General features: G+C 38.9%; 1 protein-coding gene across 3 annotated transcripts in view; it reads left to right on the top strand.

The window, feature by feature from the left end:
- LOC126470370 (chloride channel protein 2) overlaps window positions 1–22,957 on the top strand; it is a 516,483-nt gene that overhangs the window by 350,318 nt on the left and 143,208 nt on the right. For all 3 annotated transcript variants that reach the window (XM_050098184.1, XM_050098185.1, XM_050098187.1), the window contains exon 7: window positions 19,364–19,448. In XM_050098184.1, coding sequence (XP_049954141.1) covers window positions 19,364–19,448 — 85 coding nt within the window. The remainder of the gene's footprint in view (window positions 1–19,363; window positions 19,449–22,957) is intronic.

Here is a 22,957-nt window from a genome sequence, read left to right as displayed (position 1 = left end):
GATAATCTCGCCATTTGGTGATCTGTACACACAAAACAGTCTAAGGTCATCAGTAATTACATTTGTAGGTTCAATGTCTTTTTCTCTAGCCATGGGTAATCTCACACCTGTACTGTTTACAGTCTTTAGGGGCTTTGCAGTTTATATACATATTGAAACTCCAGCACCTTTATGTTAAGATGTACAGAAGTAGCTGGAAAAGGTACAGTTCTTTATTGTAAAATTAGCTCTCTGACTTTCAGTTGGACCATGTTCACTGATACCTAGTATGTCTTGTTGTATTCCACTTAGGACTACATCTGCTTCTAATTTCTTGTTACCAATGCATTCAATATCATGATGAAGTACCTTTATATAACTTTTCCTTTGCTGACTTACACCTTGTGGGCTGCATTCTGAGAGCATATTCTGTAGTCCCCCCTTTTTTGTGCGGTGCTTATATTTTGCTTTTTCAGATGCAACAATTTTCCTTGCTTATGATTACTCTGCAGACATCTGTAAACATTCTGCCGAGTGTTACAAACCCTAATCCATTTAAATGCATGCCATCTTTTCCAAGGCTGTTTTCACATAGAAATTTGTTTGGGTCAATGAAAACTGCCCCAAGATGATCTCACTGTTCTTTGACAGCATAATTTATTTTGGAGATATATTTATCACTCACTGACCTCCTTTGCATGATTTTGCTGAGTATCAGCTGGGGTCACACAAAGATACTTCTTGCTGAACGAATCATATTTCTTATTTCATTATTAATTCCTTCTTTGCTGCTGCTTCTTAATGGATTTGTTCAAATGTGTATAAAGACGCTACTGTTATTAGTCTTGGGTTCAGAATCTGGTTTTGTATTCATATGTTTTGAATTTACTATATTTTTAAAATATTTGCCAAGTTGTTGGATTGTAATTCCCTGTCTGAGATTGATTTTGCAGGTGGAGACAGGGATATTTTTCGGCATTGAGTCACCAGTTATTAGAAACTCATTTTCTTTTATTGTATGTCACCATCTTCCATTTATATTTGTCTACAGCTTTCTGGCTTGCTGAGTTTATCATGGCATCGGAAATGCTGGATGTATTGTTATTTTAAGGATTTGTAGGTGCACATGTGTTTTCGTGGTCTTTCTTTACAGTCATCACTTCTGTTTTTTTACTGTTTCAGTGTCACTTTGTTGTACCTTCATAATTTCTTCATCGACAGCCATGGCATGTCGATGGAAAATCGTCACTGATGAATTTCAGATTTGCATTCATGCACTTTTTCTTAACTATAAATTGCACTTTATGTGTAAAACACGTTTCATCACTTGATTTTAGCATTCCCTACACAAATAACAGTTTATTTTTTGCCTTTTTAATGACAGTGAAGTATCCCTACACTTTCCTATTGATGCCATCTTATGAAAAAAATGTGTAGTGATCTAAGGGGTTTACAGGCAGTTTTCTTGATTTACACAAATTTCAAGTTTCAGACGATGTTTACAATACCAAGTTGTACAAACGAATGGGTTATTTTTAGATGATATTTTACTTTTGGATAAAAAGAAATAAGGGATAAATGCCTTTGAATTCCTTTCCCTTATTTAAATTCTGTGGAAATCTTTCAAGTGACATCATAATTTTTGCTTGAATGTAGACATGGTTTCTATGTTCTTGAGTTCATGGAAATTTATAACAAAATATGCACCCAGCTGTTTCGGTATTTTTGTTGCTATTTCAGTGTACAAGAGAAGTCATCATCGCATGTAATGCTGGAATTTGTACATCTCTGTGCAGAAAAACTGAACAGTTCACTATTATAAATGTAACTGCAGTTCTTTAAGTCTATTTCTATAGTACTGTGTTTGTGCTGAGTTTCCAAAGCACCTAACAGGTTTCTTCTGCAATCTCAGAAACATACATTTGTATACAGGGTGTTACAAAAAGGTACGGCCAAACTTTCAGGAAACATTCCTCATGCACAAAGAAAGAATATATCTTATGTGGACATGTGTCCAGAAAGGCTTACTTTCCATGTTAGAGCTCATTTTATTACTTCTCTTCAAATCACATTAATCGTGGAACGGAAACACACAGCAACAGAACGTACCAGCGTGACTTCAAACACTTTGTTACAGGAAATGTTCAAAATGTCCTCTGTTAGCGAGGATACATGCATCCACCCTCTGTCACATGAAATCCCTGATGCGCTGATGCAGCCCTGGAGAATGGCGTATTGTATCACAGCCGTCCACAATACGAGCACGAAGAGTCTCTACATTTGATACCGGGGTTGTGTAGACAAGAGCTTTCAAATGCCCCCATAAATGAAAGTCAAGAGGGTTGAGGTCAGGAGAGCGTGGAGGCCATGGAATTGGTCTGCCTCTACCAATCCATCGGTCACCGAATCTGTTGTTGAGAAGCGTACAAACACTTCGACTGAAATGTGCAGGAGCTCCATCCTGCATGAACCACATGTTGTGTCGTACTTGTAAAGGCACATGTTCTAGCAGCACAGGTAGAGTATCCCGTATGAAATCATGATAACGTGCTCCATTGAGGGTAGGTGGAAGAACATGGGGCCCAATCAAGACATCACCAACAATGCCTGCCCAAACGTTCACAGAAAATCTGTGTTGATGACGTGATTGCACAATTGCGTGCGGATTCTCATCAGCCCACACATGTTGATTGTGAAAATTTACAATTTGATCACGTTGGAATGAAGCCTCATCCATAAAGAGAACATTTGCACTGAAATGAATATTGACACATTGTTGGATGAACCATTCGCAGAAGCGTACTCGTGGAGGCCAATCAGCTGCTGATAGTGCCTGCACACGCTGTACATGGTACGGAAACAACTGGTTCTCCCGTAGCACTCTCCATACAGTGACGTGGTCAACATTACCTTGTACAGCAGCAACTTCTCTGACGCTGACATTAGGGTTATCGTCAACTGCACGAAGAATTGCCTCGTCCATTGCAGGTGTCCTCATCGTTCTAGGTCTTCCCCAGTCGTGAGTCATAGGCTGGAATGTTCCATGCTCCCTAAGACGCCGATCAATTGCTTTGAATGTCTTCCTGTGAGGACACCTTCGTTCTGGAAATCTGTCTCGATACAAACGTACTGCACCACGGCTATTGCCCCGTGCTAATCCATACATCAAATGGGCATCTGCCAACTCCGCATTTGTAAACATTGCACTGACTGCAAAACCACGTTCATGATGAGCACTAACCTGTTGATGCTATGTACTGATGTGCTTGATGCTAGTACTGTAGAGCAATGAGTCGCATGTCAACACAAGCACCGAAGTCAACATTACCTTCCTTGAATTGGGCCAACTGGCGGTGAATCGAGGAAGTACAGTACATACTGATGAAACTAAAATGAGCTCTAACATGGAAATTAAGCATTTCCAGACACATGCCCACATAACATCTTTTCTTTATTTGTGTGTGAGGAATGTTTCCTGAAAGTTTGGCCATACCTTTTTGTAACACCCTGTATATGCCTTTCCTGCCTGCTACTGGTTTACAATATGAAAACTGTAGAGAAATAAGACCATGGTCTTACTACATACTTGGGAGAAGTAATATATTTGTGCTTATTTCTGAACAGGTTTTGTTATGAGCAAAGTTGTCATAAGACAGAGTCATTCATCATCAGACCCAGAAACTTGCTATAATGAACTTCAGAAATACTGAAGTTCCCAAGCTTCATATTCAGCTCATATGTCTTGATGCCTCTTTTGTTGGTATTCTAACATATTTTGTCTTACTTCCATATGTCAAAAGGTATTTCTTATCAAAGTATTTGCTTGCTCTTCAGTTTTGTACATATCCTCATTTACCCGTTACTGCTAGAGATGTGTTACTAACATTCATTATCAGTTACTCATTCAGCTTTTAGTATGTGATCTGTATACCATAAAGGATAAAAAGTCTTTGTCCCAATATCAAACCATGTGGTTTTCCATACTGTACCTCTTTGAAAGTTGAATGTACGTATTCCACTCTGTTGGCATTGTTTGATTTTGTCTCTTTGTGAACTGTGATTTGTTTATCACATGACTTACATGTGCTAACCATTTCTTAGAATACAGAAGGCATGTCAAAAATGATATAAAGCTATAGTTCATTTATAGATATATAAAAAGACAACTGATAGACTATGTCCTGCTCAAATATTCTGTTTATCCTTCATGAAATCTTCAACTGAGTAGTAGCATCACTGGAACAGAGTACCATGTAGCATATTTTTCAGTGAATCTAGGTTCAAACTTAGAATGTTTGCTGTAAATTTTCATTCCTGTATACCGGGGAGTCTGAACGTATTAGTTTAAAAGATGGTCAGGGAGCATTAAATTATTTTTATTTCTCTTATCATATGACTGATCAGAATAGTTTTCTTTGCATAATTCTAAATTGCTATGTACAAAGATGATAATATCATAAATATACAGGGAGAAACTGTTAATGATTTCAGATTTTTAAATAATGGGTGATATGTTTTCCTTGGATGCCCAGTACATATATTTTTAGTGATCCTTTTCTGTAGGTTCAGTATGCACATTGTGTTGCTAGAACTTCCCTAAAGTGGTACTGTACCTTGTAACTAATTGGAAATAGCTATGGTATGAAGTTTTACTCGTGTTCATCTTAGATGCATTTGGTAATATTTTAATTGCAAATGCAAAGCTGCATAATTTGTGTACTAGATATTCAACATGTTTACTGCAATTTAAATTCTTGTCTAGGTTTAATCCTAAAAATTGCAGAGAATCCATGTCTTTTAGATCTTTATTTTTATGATTTATTTTAATTTTCTGGCATGCTGACTGTTTTGTTCTGAATTGGATCACATGGGTTTTTGATATGTTCAGGGTTAATCCATTGATCAACTTGAATTCCACTAGAACCATTGCCCACAGTGACTGTGATGTAATTGAAACAGGAAGGAAGTCAGCAGTCAGTCACAATTCAATCTGTACTTTATTGCAGATCTACATTTCAGCTACAGTATAGCTGTCATCAGTGCTAGCAAATATAAGAAATACAAAGGACTTCATTCACTGGCACAAAATGAAATCTGTATCACACTTATACAATTCTTGGCTTTTAGGGCTGTATAACCATGATATACATTTTGTTTTATGCAATTCATTGTGTGATTCCTTTATATTTACTATATTTTCTGGCACTTAACAGTTATACAGTTCTTGGCTTTTAGCTCTGTACAACTGTGATATAGAGTTTGTTTTATGCAATTCATTGTATGATTCCTTTATGTTTCCTATATTTTCTCACACTGATCATAGCTGTACTTCAAGTAATGCATGCACACTTTAAAGCAGTCTGTTGTCATCTGCAAGAGTGTTCCCCAAAAGAGAAATAGTGTGAACTTTCGATAGAGCCCACCAAGTGCGAGTGCCTATTTAAACACTACTGAGCTACACTCACATTCAGTTATCATGTTATTATTTCTTGCAGACATTTGCCTTATCTTATTGTGTTCGGTGCATGTTGTGGTGATTGGCATACAGGCCACAGAGTAATAAAGTTCTACTAACATTCTTGGTTGTGTTGTGTGTCCAAGTTACAACACATGTGACGATGAGGATGGGATTCTTCTCCGCATGGTTTTGAGCCTCCGGTTGGTTCTCCACTGCATCTATGATGTCTGATGGTGCTACTGATGATTTTTTGTGCTGACTGATTGATAAGCAAGGGATTCTTACTGCAGCGTTGCAGAATCTCAGGAGGCATTCGCTATAGTGCAACACAATCAAACCCAGGTATTGCAAGCAGTTACCTCTGTTTTGGCCAATTCAAGTCTGGCTCAATCTATATTTCCTGATGCATTGCTGCTTGCACCTTCTGTTTTGCCTGTCACTGCCCCAGTTATTTATCCTCTGTTTTTCTGGCTTACAATGAGTCTGTCAAAGAATGGAAAGCCTACAAAAAATGATTGTAGCTGTATTTTCATGTGTTTGGATTGACTGATGTTACCTTATGCTGTGCTTTCTTTTTGTGTTGTTTATCGCCTCTCTTGTATCAACTCCTTTGCCAACTGGCCCCATTGCAGGATCTCTCTTCACTATCGTTTGATAACATGTCTGACCTTCTTTTGAAATGCTACTGAAAATGTACACATGTCACTTCAACTCAAGTTGAGTTGTATTGATGTTGCAAGAAACTGGAACATTCCTATAAGACTTGAGCAGCTGAGCTTCACAGTTTAAGCTTTTTTGTCACTTTGTCACTGATGTACACCCAGAAAGAGTCATATGCCAACCAAATGGTTCATGATGCAATCATTCAGTTGGTCCCCAATCATGAGGTTTGACAGTGGGCCTTTCAGTGTGAAAACCCCCCTCTCTCTCTGATGTTCTGACAACTGCACAATCTTTTGAGATTTCAAAGGCTATGGGTACCCAAATTTTATTGGGGTGTGAGGTTGCAGAAGATCAACCTGCTTCCCTCTGTCACTTGCCGGACAGTTCACAGGGGTTGATATGCTTGCAATGGTCCCTGTGTGAGCAAAACATCATGTCAGCCAGCCCACCTCAATGCAGCAGTAGTACAGCCAGTCTGGTAATGAACAACAGCACAAGTGTTTCACACTTCCCTTTTGTCCATCATGTTTTGTCACTCATAATAGGCTGGATTGTCCTAAATGGTGGGCTGTTTGCCACCAGTGCAACCAAATGTGCCATGTTGCTCCTGTTTGTAATGAAAGCTTATTGCAGATGCTGCCATGGGTGTCAATTGTTTTTCAGAATCTCCATTGCGTCTGATAAGCTTTTTATTGATGTCAAGGTTTATCAGAAGGTTTTGCATATGCAAGTTGACACTGGTGCTGCCGTGTCATTACTCAACTTGCAAACATACATGGACTTGGTTCTCCCTTTTTAGTGCCAGTGTCACGTATATTAGTCACCTACAATAAACAAAGCATTCTGATATAAGGTAGCTTCCCAGTTCCAGTACATATAAATCTGTAGTTCATCCACTGATTTTTCTAGTGGTGAACAATGCATGCACCAAAAATCTGTTTTGTTTGTACACCTTTAACCTTTTTGGGTTAACTATTTCCAATGAAGTTAATCTGATCTCTGATTGAGTGTGTTATACACAACTTGACTCTTTATGCTCTGAATTTTCCACCCTGTTTTCTGCACGTTTGGCTTGTGCCAATAATTTCAGAGCCCACATCACCATAAAACCTTCCACCAGACCCTGTTTCTTTTGAACTCTCCCTGTGCTGATGGTGCTCCGTGACCAAGTCAAGGGGGAGCTCAACCACCTCATGGCCTCCGGGATCGTCCAACTGATTGCATCTGATGGGCTATCCCCTTAGTCATTGTCAAGAAGCTATCAGGATTGTTATGCCTTTGTGGTGATTTAAAAGCTTCTGTCAATGCTCAGTCTATCACTGACATGTATCCCTGGCTGTGCTCTGATGAACTTTTTTCCAAGCTCGCTGGTGGTCAGTATTTTTCCAAGATCAACCTCTCTGATGCATATTTGCAACTTCTCATTGATGTTGACTGTCAACAGTTCTCTGTTGTTAGCACACCTTCAGGTTTATGTCAATACTTGTGGTTACCATTTTGACTGGATAGTGTCTCGGTGATTTTTGAATGGCTTCTCGAACAACTCATGAGGTCTGTGATGGCTGTGCCAACTATCTTGATGATACTGTGGTCTATGGCTCCTCCACTGCTGAACATGTGAACAATTTGCACATGTTCTATTTGATGTTACAGACCACCAGGTTAAAGTGCAATTTGGAAATGTGCAGCTTCTTTCAGCCTTCTATTGTTTCCCTTGGGTTTGCAGTCTCTAGTGCTGGTATCTAACTCCTTCTTCAGATGTCTCTGTTGTTGTGGCTCTTTCATCTCGTACATCAGTCACAGAACTCTAGGTTTTTTTTAGGTAAGATTGCTTATTATCATCCCTTTTTTCCCAGAGGCAGGGTCAGTTGAACAACTGTTACAAGCCGTGCTGCATAAGGGGTTGTCTTTCCACTCGTTGCAGGTGTGTGAAACAGCGTTATCCAAACTGAAGTCTATGTTACAATCTGCACCTTGCCTCATAACCTAATAACTGGCTTCAAATTCAGTGTTAGCAACAGATGCATCCCAGCATGGGCTGGAGGTAGCATTAGCTCATAAATATTCTGTTCGCTCCAAGCGCCCTATTGCATAGATGTCGAAGACGCTTAATTCGTCTCAGGCTAGATATTCACAAATAGAGAAAGAAGAAAATTCCATCTCATCATGGATCACAGACAGTTAGTTTCACTGCTTAACCCCCTCAGTGTCATTGCCAAACAAAGCAGCAGATCGCCCTCAGTGTTGGGTGCTGTTCCTCTCTCGGTACGACTATGAGATTCACTTCTACCCCGTGGCTAAACCTGTGAATGGTGATGCACTCTTCCATCTTCCAGCTGATCTGTTACTCTGATTCTAAATTGATGAATGTGCTTAACAAACTGTTGATGGTTTTCCAATCACTAGTGCTTGGGTCGCGCAGGCTAGTGCCACCGATCCAATTTTGTGGAAAGTATACATTGTGTACAACATGGCTGGCCTGAGGTTCCTCCATCATGGGCCTCTGACCCCCTCCATAACTGCTGTGTGTTTCAGCATCACTTCTCTGTCAGTGATGGTGTTCTGTTCCTTGGTACAGACTATTCAGCTCCTCGTGTAGTGGTTCCCTTGGCTCTCCATTCAGAGGTCCTGCAATTGCTGCATGCTGATCACTGGGGGTGTCACACACCAAGGTGTTGGACTGCCATCATGTTTTTTGGTCTGGTTTGGATGGTGACATCACTTGTCTGGTTATGGCATGTTCTCAATGTGCATTGCAGCAAACTGCACTGCGGGCAACATTGTCTCAATGGCTGCAACATTTGCAGGCCAGGAACTGTCTCTACATCAATTTCGCCAGCTGTTTCCATAATACATACTAACTGATGCATTCTCTCGATTCCCGTATGTTGTTCATTGCACATTGATTACAGCCTCTGCCACCATGGCAGCCCTGTTGATTTTTTTGCCATTGAAGGACTTCCGGCAACTTTGGCCTTTGGTAATGGCCCTAAGTTAGTGTTGCATGGGTTTGCCTTCTATTGCAATGCCCATGGGATTCGCCACATTTTCACACTGCCCTTCCACCCACAGTCCAATGATGAGATTGAAGGGTTAGTTAGAATGTGCCTCACTCCCCATCCAATATTGCCTTGGATCAGTTCCTGTCTTCCTCTTGGTTCACACCATTTGGCGACAACAGCCTCACTGAACTGCTCCATGAGTGTCAACTCTGGATGTTCCTGCATCTCCTGCAGCCTGGCCAAGGATTCCAACTTGTGCAGCCATTGTTCTGTTTCCATCGTGAGGTGGCTGTCTGGGCACACAAGTTTGGTCATAGCCTAAAATGAATTCCCACTGTCATCTCCCAATGCTGCGGCCAACATCTCTGCAACATCCATATGGAGGAGGGCCTCTGTGCACATCATTGCAACCTGTTGCACTAGCCTGTGGATAGCTGGACGACCCTGACCGGGACTCTGATGTCACCACACCAGTTGGCATTGCTTGACAGATCACCTGATGTGGCAGGGTCCCTACCATGACATATAAGGGATCCCCAATCACTGATGAATGAACCTGGCGCAGCTTCTCCAATACTGTTACCAGTACCAATACAGCTACCACCTATACAGGAGCCATCTCCTCTGTCTCAGCTGCCAACTGTGGGGGCACCACCACCACAATTCCCTGGACCTGATGTGGACACAGAGCTTGTGCCAACATCATCCATCCTACCGTATGGGTTGACACAAGAAGGTAGACTCAACACTGTCTGTGCTCCAAGTATTTCTGATCAGACTTCCGAGTGTGAGAACGTCATCTCAGTCAGAGCCTCATGGAGAAAGATGCCATGAACATCTCGTGAATCTGCACTGTTACCAAGGGAAGGGGAATGAAGTAATGTGCACACACTTGACAGTTGCGTACGTTGGCAGTGTATTGTCATCCGTGAGAGTTCGCTGCAAAAGAGATATACTGTGACCTTCTAATAGAGCCTGCCATGGATGAGTGCCTATTTAAACCCTTCTGAGCTATGTTCGTACTCAGTATCATGTTGTTACTGCTTATGTACATTTGCCTTATCTTATTGTGTTTAGTGTATGTTATGGTGGTTTGCATACAGGCCACATCTAATAAAGTTGTACTAACATTCTTGCTTGTGCTGTGCGTCCAAGTTACAACAATACTGTAGCTGAAATATACATCTGCAATTAAATACAAATTGAATCATGGAAACTGCTGACTTCTTTTCTGTTTGAATTAATCAGTTGCGCAGGAATCATGTTTCTAAATGATCTATTGTATTGATGATGCAGACAGGGATATATTATGACTCATGATCCTCTAGAAATATTTATTGCTTTCTTTTTTGTGCTATGCTACATAGTCTCTCTAACAGAAACCTGTGACACCATCAATCAAAAGTATTGTTTAGGTCCAGGAATAAACCAAAGGCTTGTCCCTAATATTTCAGTCCATTGATTACATATGCAACAGCTATCTCTGTAGATCAGTCTTTTCAGAAACCATATAGTGAACCATTTATGAAGTTGTTTTTCCTTTGAAATTTATGGAGCCTCAGTGGCTGGAGCTAACAGTGTGCCTGCTTAAGTGAATGTGTGTGTGTGTGTGTTTCCTATCTTTTCTGAAGATGGTTTTTCTTGAAAGCTTAGTGCGTAACAGTATTTTCATTGTGCCTGTCTACAAATCAATGTGTCGTCTTTACCGTAAGTAACACAATCTATCCTTTCTGTAATTGTTAAATTTACTATTCTGTCCTTTATGCCTATATTCAAAACTTTCATTAGTTTAGGTTTGATGCTAATAAGTTTGTAATTTGTAAGATTCCCTTTGACTTTACCCATGTAGATGGGAATTACTTTAATCATTTGCAGGCAGTTTAGGAATATCCTTACTTCCAGCTCTAGATTTATTAGAGGTGTCAGAGGTTTTATTAGATATTTACTAACACACTTTAACTATTTTAGGACATAGACCACCTACCCTCTCAGAATTTTTATGTTTAATGATCTAATTACATTTGTGACTCCTGGTTCATCTGTAGGTCACAAGATTATACATTCTGTAATGTTCACAAAAATGTTCATGTTATTTGCTGCTGGAATATTTTGTTGTTTGATTGGCCAATCCACTACTTCTATATACAGAAATAAACACAGACGACAAATTCATCATTTGATCATTTGGATTACAAATAGTGTATCCCCATAAAATAATGCCAAGACAACCTCAGTAGAGCAATACATGATGTTGTCAAGTAAATATGAAGGTGCAAAAGAGTTGCAGGTGGAATTCATGAAAATCAACTTTGTACTTAATCATTTACCTTTTTTTAACAACTTTCTTCTCCCAAAATAGAAAAGTTGCCCACAAAGAAATATTTTGGCTTGCTTTCAAATTTAGTTTTGTTATCTGTAAGGAATTTCATATCATTAGATAACTGATCGTAGTTTTTTCTAGCAGTTTTATTCGCCACTGTAAGAGCTAACATAAAATTTAATGAAGTGTAATAAATGTCATTTTACCTTTCTCAAAAACATTAGAGACATAGTGTTCCACCTTGAGCAAATACAATTTTATTATTTAATGTACAAACTTCTTTCAATGAAGTTTCACCATCATTAGTTGGTTCTTTTCTGTCAAATAATACACTGCTTAACATAAAAAGTGAAGCATCTAGAAGACATGGTCTGATGTCAATGAAGCTTCGCACACATACACACCATCAGAGACTATGTGAATGATTAGAGTTGCAGTTCTCTGTGACAGGTAGAAAGGCCACCAGGTTGCATTAATATTCTTATTATTAATACCAGGCCTGGTTGGATGTATAAAGAGTGTTGCCAGCTTCATATGTTAAGTGAACAACATGGTGACTCCACATACACATGTGAGAGTGTTATCAGCACCTGATAGAGTTTTAAATGTGTCCAATTACTGGACTCAGTGTGACTGGCTGGTGAAATTGTGCAGTATTAAGGTTTTGGGACATTCAGATGTGAAAGTGACCCAGTGTGGGACTATGTGGGAATGTGAGGTCAGGCAACTGACTGTCAAAAGTAATGGAGTCACTATAACAATTTGTGTTATCCTACACCATTGATCAGAGATTAGCAGCAGCCATATCAGTGAATTACCATCCCAAGCATAGGCTGTGGTTAACACCACAACACAAATAGCTGCAATTGGAGTGGTGCCATGATTAGAAAGCACCGTTGCTGATGAAAGGCATCACATTGTGTTCGCCAATGAATCACAGATCAGCACTACTGCAGATGACCATCACTGCACATTGGTGGCTATGGTGGCAACTTGAGAGAGAACCCATTCTTCCAGTGTTTTGAAGAAGCACAGCAGTGTAACTTCTGGTGTCATGGTGTGGGGAGTCATTGGATATGACTTCAGGTCTTGGTTGGTAGTGATTGAGAGAACTTTGATGGCACAATGCTATGTCACAAACATCACACATTGTCATGTGTTACCCCTCATTATAGCACAATTTTTCAGTAGGAACATGATTCACAAATGCCACATGTGTCTTATGAACTGTCTGCATGATGCTGAGGTAGTTCCATGGCCAGCAAAATTGCCAGATTTGCCCTCAGTAAAACATGTGGGACTAGCCTGGACATTAGCTTCGTCCCAGTACCAGTATTCATGATATCAAGGATCAGTTATAACAATTGTGAACCAGCCTGCTTAAGGAGAAGATACAACTAGTTTGTAACACGCTCCCCAAACAAATCAGTGTGTGTATCCCGATCAGAGAGGGTGCAAAATCATGCTGATAAAGAGGCCAATTTATTTGCAAATTTGTCTTGATTTTGAAATCACTGAAATAATGTCATACCCTTTAAACCCATGAAGTTTCATTTTGTCATCTCATAGAATTGAGTGTATTGCCAGTGGTCCACATCTTCCCAACACAATATTAGGTGCTTCATTTTGTTTCCTCCTCATCTTCTGGTTGCTTGACTTTTTTTGTTATGCAGTGAAGGTAAACATTTTGCATGATAATATGTACAGTTTCAGAATTATGACATTTATATTCATTACATTATTAACAAAAATATACACTTTTCTATCACACTCACATTTACATAGGTGTCTCTTGTCTGCAGTACAGCTGATCATCTACAACTAATCAGGAGTCTTTATAGTATGTTACACATACTTAAGGATACAGGGTACTTTTCTGGCTCAATATTATGTAAAAATCAACACCTATTTCTTTCCAGCACTGTCTATAATGTATTTGTTTTACAGATTTTTTGTTGATATAAGGTAATGCAGCACACTTTCTAAACAAATTAGAAGTATTTTAAATATTTTTGAACCTGCTTAGGGTTATTAAAAAATTACAAAGATATTGATGAAATTTTTTTTCCTAAATGCTTCCTCAAATTGAGGTACCATTTAATCCAATGTTAGGGGAACCCGGGGTAGAACAGGGTACAAAGTTGAAAACATTGATTAAAAGTACAAAAGTGTTAAATAAGAGATTTACCAATTTTTATATGAACACATTATGATGTACTAATCACAAAAATACAAGAACATTGCCATAAAGTAAAAGAACGATATTTTTGTCACTCAAAAACAGAAAGGTATGTCACTTGCCCCATTCTGCCCCATGCACGGAACAGATTGGGGTGGTAAGTACAAGTGATTATAAAAACGTATAAAATTATCGGAAATGCAGAAAATATTGGCTTTCTCAGTATTTATTTAGTCTAAAGTGAATGTTAATATCAAACTACAGTTTTCATGTATTGTATTCTTTTCTTAAGGCTATTTACGAAATTCACACATGAGGAGAGACTCGTCGTCTTCGCTATCTATTCCTGCACAAGAATCGTGTGCCCATTTTTTGCACATGGAACAAGCAACCCAACCTTCAACTGATTTTGAAAAAAACTCACCACAATATAAACATTCACAGTCAGAACTTCCCTCATAATCACTCTTGTTAGTATTGGATGCTCTCTCCTTCTTTTTTCGGTTTATCTTCAGGCCCTTTTCTTTGTTTTTGGATTCTTAACTTTATTCTCTTTCACAAATAGTTTTTTCTTTGCTCTTTATTCTTTGGCAAAGTTCTTTCCCTCTTTTTCCTTAATAATGGCTTCTAACTCTTTTTTGTACGGTGAATCAGTTGAAACAATGGTCTTCCCCCTCTTCTCTTTCACCCTTTTCATGCTTTTGTTAACTTTTGGCAAGGGCATCAGAATTTCAGGTGAAATATGAAATGAGGATGCCGTGTTGTCAGTTGTCATCCAAGAGCACCCAGGAATAGAACAATTAGCTCCAATAACTTTGTCATTCTCAGGCGGCAGTTCATTGTTACAATTCGGTGAAACCTCACCAGCTTGATCATCCAACCCGATGTCGTTGTCTTTTTTAGCTAGTGTGCTAGGTGAAGGCAATTCCAATTGTTCAGCTCCAGGTATAATAACCTCTTTATCTGCTGGCCTGTCAAGTCCAGTGTCAGTTGTGTCTGCCAGGAGGAAATCTGCATCGGTGAATATGGATGGGTCTGTGGGCCATATTCCAGTAGCTTGCAAACCTTTAATAGCAGTTTTAATTGTTGCACTTTTGATGAAAGCTGAACCAAAAAGTGTTGAAATTTGAAAGAGAGTTATGACTTTCCCTGGTTGCTTCATAGCCATTTTCATAGCTCATCACTATAATGAAGACTTAAAGGCTTCATAAAAGAAACATCAAGTGGCTCAAGTCTGTGATAGCAATGTATTTGTAAATATAGCAATGAAACACCACTCTCCCTTGCGTAGTCTATAATGTCAATGTTCTTGGTATGTGTTGAGTGGCCATCTACGAGTAATATAAGAAGCAGTGGGAAGTCTTTTGATGCCCCAGAAAATTCCACAAATTTTTGAAATCATACAAAGAGTGACTCTGTGGTCATCCATCTGGTGCTGTGGACCTCAGTCCAACCTCCTGGTGGCAGTCCTAACTCAAATTCTTTCTGCTTCTTCTTTCATGGAAAAATGAGCATTGGAGGCATGTAAGCTCCTCTTGCTGTCATATGAATGAGCCAGGTTACAGTTTTGCCCCTTTCTGCAGATGTTAATGACCCTACTTGATGTTTCCCCTTGATAGCTACGATCTTTGACTGGTTTTTACTGTTAACCGAAATGACTGCTTCATCACAATTAAATATTTGAGAAACCATTAGTTTGTGTTTGTCGATTACATTTGTTAGTAATGAAAAAAAACCTATCGACAGCTACTTTATTAAAACCCATGGCTCTTGCACCAGATGTTGCTTCGGGTTTGCGAACAGATAAAGTAGAATGTCTTTTAAGGAATCCAGTGGTCCAATCTTTGCCTGCAATTTCATTTCTAAATCTATGAACAATGCAATTCCTTACAGCCAACTGATAATCTAGGTTACACAAGTCTTTGATTGTTAAGCCGAATAAACTAGCCTCCATACTTTTTAAGTACTTAACGAGCTCAAGTTCCTGTTCTTCTGTAAATACGTTTTTAAACTTTCCAGCCATTTTATCAATTTTGTAGTCAGGGTTTTCCCTTCTTTTTTTAATGTATCTTTCCAGAGTAGTCTGGCGAATGTCAAATTGGTTTGAAGCCTTCAAATACCCACAATGGCCAGAATTACCTGCCTCCACTGCATTGTTGAGGGTCTCAGTAGACCATGACTGCCTATTTGTTTTTCTGTTATATACCTGAACCATCTGAAATCGAAAGCAAAATAGATTTGGAGCCTAATAAAAGTGATCTCTTTGATAAAAATTTAGCGGGGCAGAATGGGGTACTTTCCCATTCCGCCCCAGGTACATGGTTTAGGATATGGAGGTAAGGCCACTAAACAAAGATATGAAAACAAACATTTAACCACATGAATCTAAAGATTATTAAACATATTTTAAGCATCTACTAACAATAGTCATATTGTAAATAAGTAGGTAAGCCTTTTCTTGCTTCCGATTTGCCAGAAGTTACAAGGCAGGAGCAAAAATTAGCACAACAAAAACTTCAGGATCCAATGCTTATGAAAGCCAAACAAATATGGTTGCCAAAGTTGAGCAGTAACTGTCTGAACTAGTTCTACTTACTGCTGATTGTTGGCAGCTCCTACTTGAAATGAAAATATGTTCATCTTCATTCTGCCCCCAGCACCCCGTTCTACCCCGGGTTCCCCTATACATTTGAAGGAGACCAAATTTTTACCAGATGTGCATGGCATGATGCCTGAGGTACTAGACCTATTTAATTCCACCTATCATGTATATTACAAGGATAAAAAATATCACATCTTACATTTTAATTTTACTAATTTTTTTTTAATAAAAATGTTATTTTTTCTTTGATTTAGTTGATTCTACAATAAAGCTTAGGTCTACTACATAAGTATGGACTCAATGAAACATATCACTGCATCTATTACACCAACTTTTAATGTATTTAGTCCCACAAAAACATTCTTGGGTAATCTTTCCCATATGCAATGGTTGAAACTTTCATTTGTATTCTGAGTGCCCCCATGAAGACATTTACTAAGCAAAACAGGGTTACTCAGGTCTCTTAAAATTGTTTTTATTTCATTCATAACAGGCTCAGGAAGAGAATGCTTATGATGGTACAGTTAACCACTTTCTTTTGCGTTTTGGTAACCACACCGAGAATCAGCTCCTTTAGGGCGCAGTCCATGAACAGGGTGGCCATCTGTGGACAACTTATGAAAGTAAGTGGTCCATACAGCTTTTCTCATTGCTGTAACATCATTCAGAGATGCAGTTCATCTAATGGGCAGTCCATAATAAATCTGAAGAAGGTCTATTTCAGTTTCTGTCAATCTGCCTTGGCCAGACAGAGATTTTCCATCAGATAGCTTCTTTCATTTCTCTTCGTAGCTTCCTCAATCTGTGTTCAATATGTCCTTCAGTGTTAGTGTGGCAGGTGTGGCAGTAGTTAGATAAGCACTCAACATCAACAACTTTACCATTCTTGGGAGAAGTAGACTTACAACACCATTCAAGGAATGATGTCCTTGACATTGCCATGTCCCATAAAGTGCAACAGCAATCTCTCTGGTTCCACTAGTATTTACAGTTTCTTCTACTGCATGTTTCATAGATGCTTGAGACACAACCATCAAGACACCTAAAAGTATTTTTATGTACTTGCTGAACTTACTGGGAGGAGGAGGAAGGTCCATCAAACCACAAAACGTTTGAGCAGTCCTTTTTCCTTTTGCTATTGCATGCATTGCATACACTAACTTCAAATTCACATCAAATGAATTATGCACAATGTTCGACATAATTTTTGAGGTAGATTTATTGCAGCTCAAAACTAATTTTGATGCTAAATCTTTCCTGCTGCTTTGTTGTTCAGTTATTTCCAGACAGCCTACACCATCACATTGTTTACATTTCACCACTTCCTTTATCAAAGAAGATAAGATGCCCACATCAACAACAACAAATCCACTACAAACAGCGTCATTGTTAACTCAAAAATTTGAATCACCAGGAGGCATGCCATGTGGGAGTTTCTTCCCTGAAGAACTCATAGGTTACTTTCAGCAGTGTGGCTTGCTTTGTTTGTGAACCGGTTATGACGGAATTTCCTTGTATTGAATTTCTTGATGCGTGGCATAGTTCTCATTTATTGCACACTAAAGGATATGTACTTCCCAAATATATGTAGCACTTGGGCAACAAACATTCAGTCACATGTGAACAAACTGCTTCAGTGTAATTAAAATAATTGTTAGCAAAGATAATCATTTACAGACACTAGAAACCTGCACTGTTGCCAACATATACAATGTATCATATGTGTAATCGAGGGAAACAGAAAGTTCACAGTTCTTTTCAAAATAATACAGAAATAATGGGGGCGTGCTGGCATACATGACCATAACTTTAAAATGTGGTATATATAGGTCATTTTTCATTTGGAACCCTATAATGTATATATCAATGTAATCAGGAAAGACTATAGAATTTAATGAAGTCATTAAAAATTTCGATTTTTCCACCATTTATAAGTACCCCTGCATCCTTAATGAAATTTTATATAACTGTATGTTGTTCTTAATTTTCTGGTTTTTGTAAAAATACAGTCTATTCGTACAAATAACAGCACACTGTATCAGAGTTGTGTATTTACAGACATAATCCACCTGAGGTACACTGTAGGAAATATGATAACTCTCATGGTGTGCACTCCACTCCTCAGATTATAACTGCTTAGGTGGCCCTGGGCTGGCTTATATACTAAGTTTGATGTGATCTTGTCAGAGAATGTATCTGAGGATCAGTGTCATCTGAGATGTGGCATCACGGAAGATGATAGTAATGTTACACCAGATACTCAGTTTCCTTGTTAATGTTGAGTCGCTCTTCTTCATTCGTGTTTCATTCTGCTGTCAACACTGATTTGTGACCTATTTTTTAATGTAGCAAACAACATTTAAAAATTTAGTAGTAAATCAGTGTTCAAAAATGGTTCAAATGGCTCTGAGTACTATGGGACTTAACATCTGAGGTCATCAGTCCCCTAGAACTTAGAACTACTTAAACCTAACTAACCTAAGGACATCACACACATCCATGCCCGAGGCAGGATGCGAACCTGCGACCGTAGCGGTCACGCGGTTCCAGACTGAAGCGCCTAGAACCACTCAAATCAGTGTTGATAAATACCATAATCCCAAAGCTGTATATATAATCATACAAAAACTTTTATCTGACAGTATAATGTATTAGGGTAGATGAAAAATCTACTCACTAACTGGTGGCAGAACACACACATAAAAGAAGGTTATAATTAAGCTAGCTTTCAGAGCCAGTGGCTCCTTCTTTGGGCAGACAGGTTGAAGGGGAAAGAAGAGGGGTGAAGGAATAGGACTGAAGAGGTCTATCAAAAAGGTAAATTTTGAAAAAGTCACCCAGAGCACTTTGACAGGGGAGACTTTCCAGACGGGATGAGAAGGAATCAGTTATTCAATAGAAAGTGAAATGAACCCAATGACAATGATGAAACTTAAGTGTAACATGTATGGATATTAAACATGAAAATTGTGTTTGGTCAAGACAGAAACCTACTTCCATAATTATATTTTAAGCAAACATGGCAAAAAGTGAGCTCTGACCACAATATGAATACCTTCTAGTATATTTGTTATAAGCATTATTATGTAATGGCTTATTTGCAATAACTTTGTGGAAATTCATAAATTTCTGATACATGGATTTTTCTTTTGAAATGCAGATACTGTAACAGCAGTGTTTGGAACAAACTTCACAATGGATTTTCCCTTTGATCCACAAGAGCTTATAATTTTTGCAATGATTGGGTATGTATTGTCTATATTTATTTTAGATTTATTTTTGTAATAAAGAAATTAACTATGTGCATGTTCTGCAGAGCTTGTGAAAATACATTTATAACCTTTTTTTATTAGTGTTATTTGGTTAAACAAAGTTAATGGCAGGATATCTTAAGGTGTCAAAGTATGACATGCATAGAAATGTATTATCATGGAAGAAAGACTTCACTGGCTGTGTCGAATAAATAGAAAAGTGTTAGGGGAAAAAAGTTAGATATATTTACTTCTTATGTGTATCATATGCAGTTCAGCTAAGTTACTTACATACTCTTGAGATGTACACATGAATTAATGTGTAGAACCATGTAATGTTTTCTGTTGAAAATATGTTACACTTACCAAAAAAAAAAAAAGCACTGTATATTATGAATATAGATGTTCACATGGTGACAGAAATGTGAAGCACCAAGAAGTAGAAGTAGTAGTGATGGTGATGGTGGTGGTGATTGTGGTGGTGGTGATGATGAAACTGAAATGAAGCTCTATGTGTTCATAAATTATATGATATTAGATAGTAATTGCAATTTCACATGAAGTGACATTCCTTGACACAAGTAGCCCCATGGCTGCTGCAGGTACTTCTTAATATTCTGGGTATAAGTACCATGTCTGAGTCAACATCCTAACTGACATAACAACTGTTGTATGAGAGCAAGTTGAAGGATCACACCAGCCTTATGGCTACAGCAACATAATGCAGGCTGTCCAAAAAGGTGTCCAATATTCAGGAACACACATTTTCAATAAATTTCCAGCTGCCATTAAAAATTTGATTCCAGATAAAGCACAGTTTAAACAGAGTCTGAAAGACTTTTTGCTAGGCAGCTCCTACTCTATATATAAATATCTTAACATGAACTTGCGGTGTAGAGCGCCATAAAAATCGATATTTGTTCTGTGCGTAAGTGGTGCTATCTTGGAGGAGAGGGCTTTGGAGAGCATATTGGATGCTAACAGCAGTTAGCCTCCGGACTGGTATCTGTGTAGACGCTAAGTGTGAATAAATCTGTATATGAGAGAATTCTAGTTGTTTACCTACAACTATACCATATTCCCTCAAACTGTTAGACCAGCTTAAGTAAAAGTATCTGTTAGATTTCAGTTTTGGCAGCACTTGGTCACAACAGTAAAGACTAGGTATAAGTACATAACTATGTTTCATTCTGACAGTGTATTAATTCTATAAACAACAGCAGTTCCAGTTTATTGTAATGCATTCACCTTCTCCAGACAAATGATCAGGGTAGTGAGTATTATATTCAAATGTTTTATGTTTATTATGTTATACTTTCTGACATGTTCCACACCAATGAGAATCTTCTAATTTTTTGGGTCTATACAACAAAAACTTAATCTCATCTAATGATACCATGTGCAGAAAAGTATTCTCATGTTTGAAAAATATCTACCTCTATCTACACACACCATAAGCCTTTGTAAGGTGCATGGTGGAGGGTACTGTGTATCACTACTATACATTTGATTTCCTGTTCCACTTGCAAACAGAGAAAGGGAAAAACGACTATCTATGTGCCTCCATAAAAACCTTAATTTCTCTTATCTTATCTTTGTGATCCGTATGCAACATGCACACTGGCAGCAGTAGCTTCACTATGCAGTCAGCTTCAAATGCCAGTTCTCTGAATTTCCTCAGCAGTGTTCCTTGAAAAGATTGTTGTCTTCCCTCCATGGATTCCCATTTGCCATTTGAGTTCCTGAAGCATCTCTGTAATACTTGTGTGTTGTTGGAATCCACCAGTAACAGATCTAGCAACCCACCTCTGAATTGGTTTGATGTCTCCCTCCAGTCCAACTAGGGATGGATCTCAAACACACAAACACTGCTCAAGAATGGGTCGCACTAGTGTCCTATATGCAGTCTCTGTTACAGATGAATCACACTTTCTAAAATTCTCCCAGTAAACCACTGACTTTCTCTACTACAATCCTTACATGCTCATTCTATTTCATATCGCTTTGCAATGTTATGCTTAGATATTTAATTGACATGGCTGTGTCAAGCAGCACACTGCTAATGCGGTATTCAAACATTACAGGTTTGTTTTTCCTACTCATCTGCATTAAGTTACATCTTCATCACACCAACTAGAAATTTTGTCTAAGTCATCTTGTATTGTTCTACAGTCACCCAGTGATGACATCTTCCCACACACTACAGCATCATCAGCAAACAGTTGCAGACTGTTGCTCGTCCTGTCCACTGGATCATTTATATAAAGTAACAGCAGTTCTATCACAGTCACCTGGGGCACTCCTGACAATACCCTTGTCTCTGACAAGCACACACTATTGATGACAACATACGGGGTTGTGTTACTTAAGATGTTTTCAAGCACTCACATATTTGGGAACCTACTCTGTTTGCTCATACCTTCATTAACTTCATTGGTGTGATGGATGTAGTAGTTTTTTTCACTGGGGGGACTGCAGTGGCGTGGGTGTTGGGAAAGTGGATCAGGCTCATCAGTGGTTATGTAGGATTTGCAGCAGAGATAGGAAGATAGTGGAACAGGAGGGGAAAATTGCTGCCCTTCAGGCTGAGCTAGATCAGGCTAGGGAAGATCTGGACAGGTTAAGGAGGGAGAAGGGCAAAGAGAGGTGGGAAGTGGCAACAGGTAGCAGAAGGAACAGGCCTAGAACTAAGTCTGACAGTTTTGTGGTGAATGTCAAAAATAAGTTTGACCTGTTGCTTCAGTTAGAAACTGATGAGCCTCAAGCAGAGGTAGGTGTAGACAGGACACAACAAACTTTCAATAGGAAATTGAAACAGAATGTAGGAAAGTCATCGAAAAGGAAGAAAGTTTTGTTGTTAATGCAGTTCTCATGCCAGAGGTGTAGGCCAACTTCTGCAGGAGGAATTAGGACCAGAATACCAGGTCACAAATTTTTTCAAACCAAGTGCTAGTCTGGATCAGGTGACAGAGGATTTAGGTTCACTCTGTAAAGGATTTACCAGGGAAGACACCGTGGTTATTGTGGGAGGGCCAGGGAACAGCATTGACAGAGATCCTTGGTACAGTATAGAGTGTGACCTGGTAAAGATTGCGTCGGCATCGAGACACACCAATGTTGAATTTGTATCTGTCCTGAGACGCCATGACCGGCCTCATTTGAACTCTTCTGTTGGGAGAGTTAATTTGGAGTTGGAACGGCTGCTTGGGTCGGGTGCGGGGGCTCATATTGGTGTGGTTCCTGTTGATTATCTCAGTAGGTGGGACTATACCAGGCACGGCCTACATCTCAACAGGAAAGGGAAGGGGAAACTGGCTGGGGTAATAGCAGGAAATTTAAGGGGGGGAGGCACTGCCATGAATGGTAAAATACCAGTGGTTACATGTGTTGGAGCAGCACCTTTTTTAGGATAGGTAAGACAGAAAGATGTCAAGTTCTATGAGAGGTCAGGATTGAAACAAATCTTCAGTTTAGGAAAGAAATTAAAAAGCACAATTCTAGCA

This window comes from Schistocerca serialis, chromosome 3, assembly GCF_023864345.2.
Source record: "Schistocerca serialis cubense isolate TAMUIC-IGC-003099 chromosome 3, iqSchSeri2.2, whole genome shotgun sequence".
Taxonomy (NCBI): domain Eukaryota; kingdom Metazoa; phylum Arthropoda; class Insecta; order Orthoptera; family Acrididae; genus Schistocerca; species Schistocerca serialis.
The sequence above is the reverse complement of the archived record's forward strand: the minus strand, read 5'-3'. Positions and strand labels throughout refer to the sequence as shown.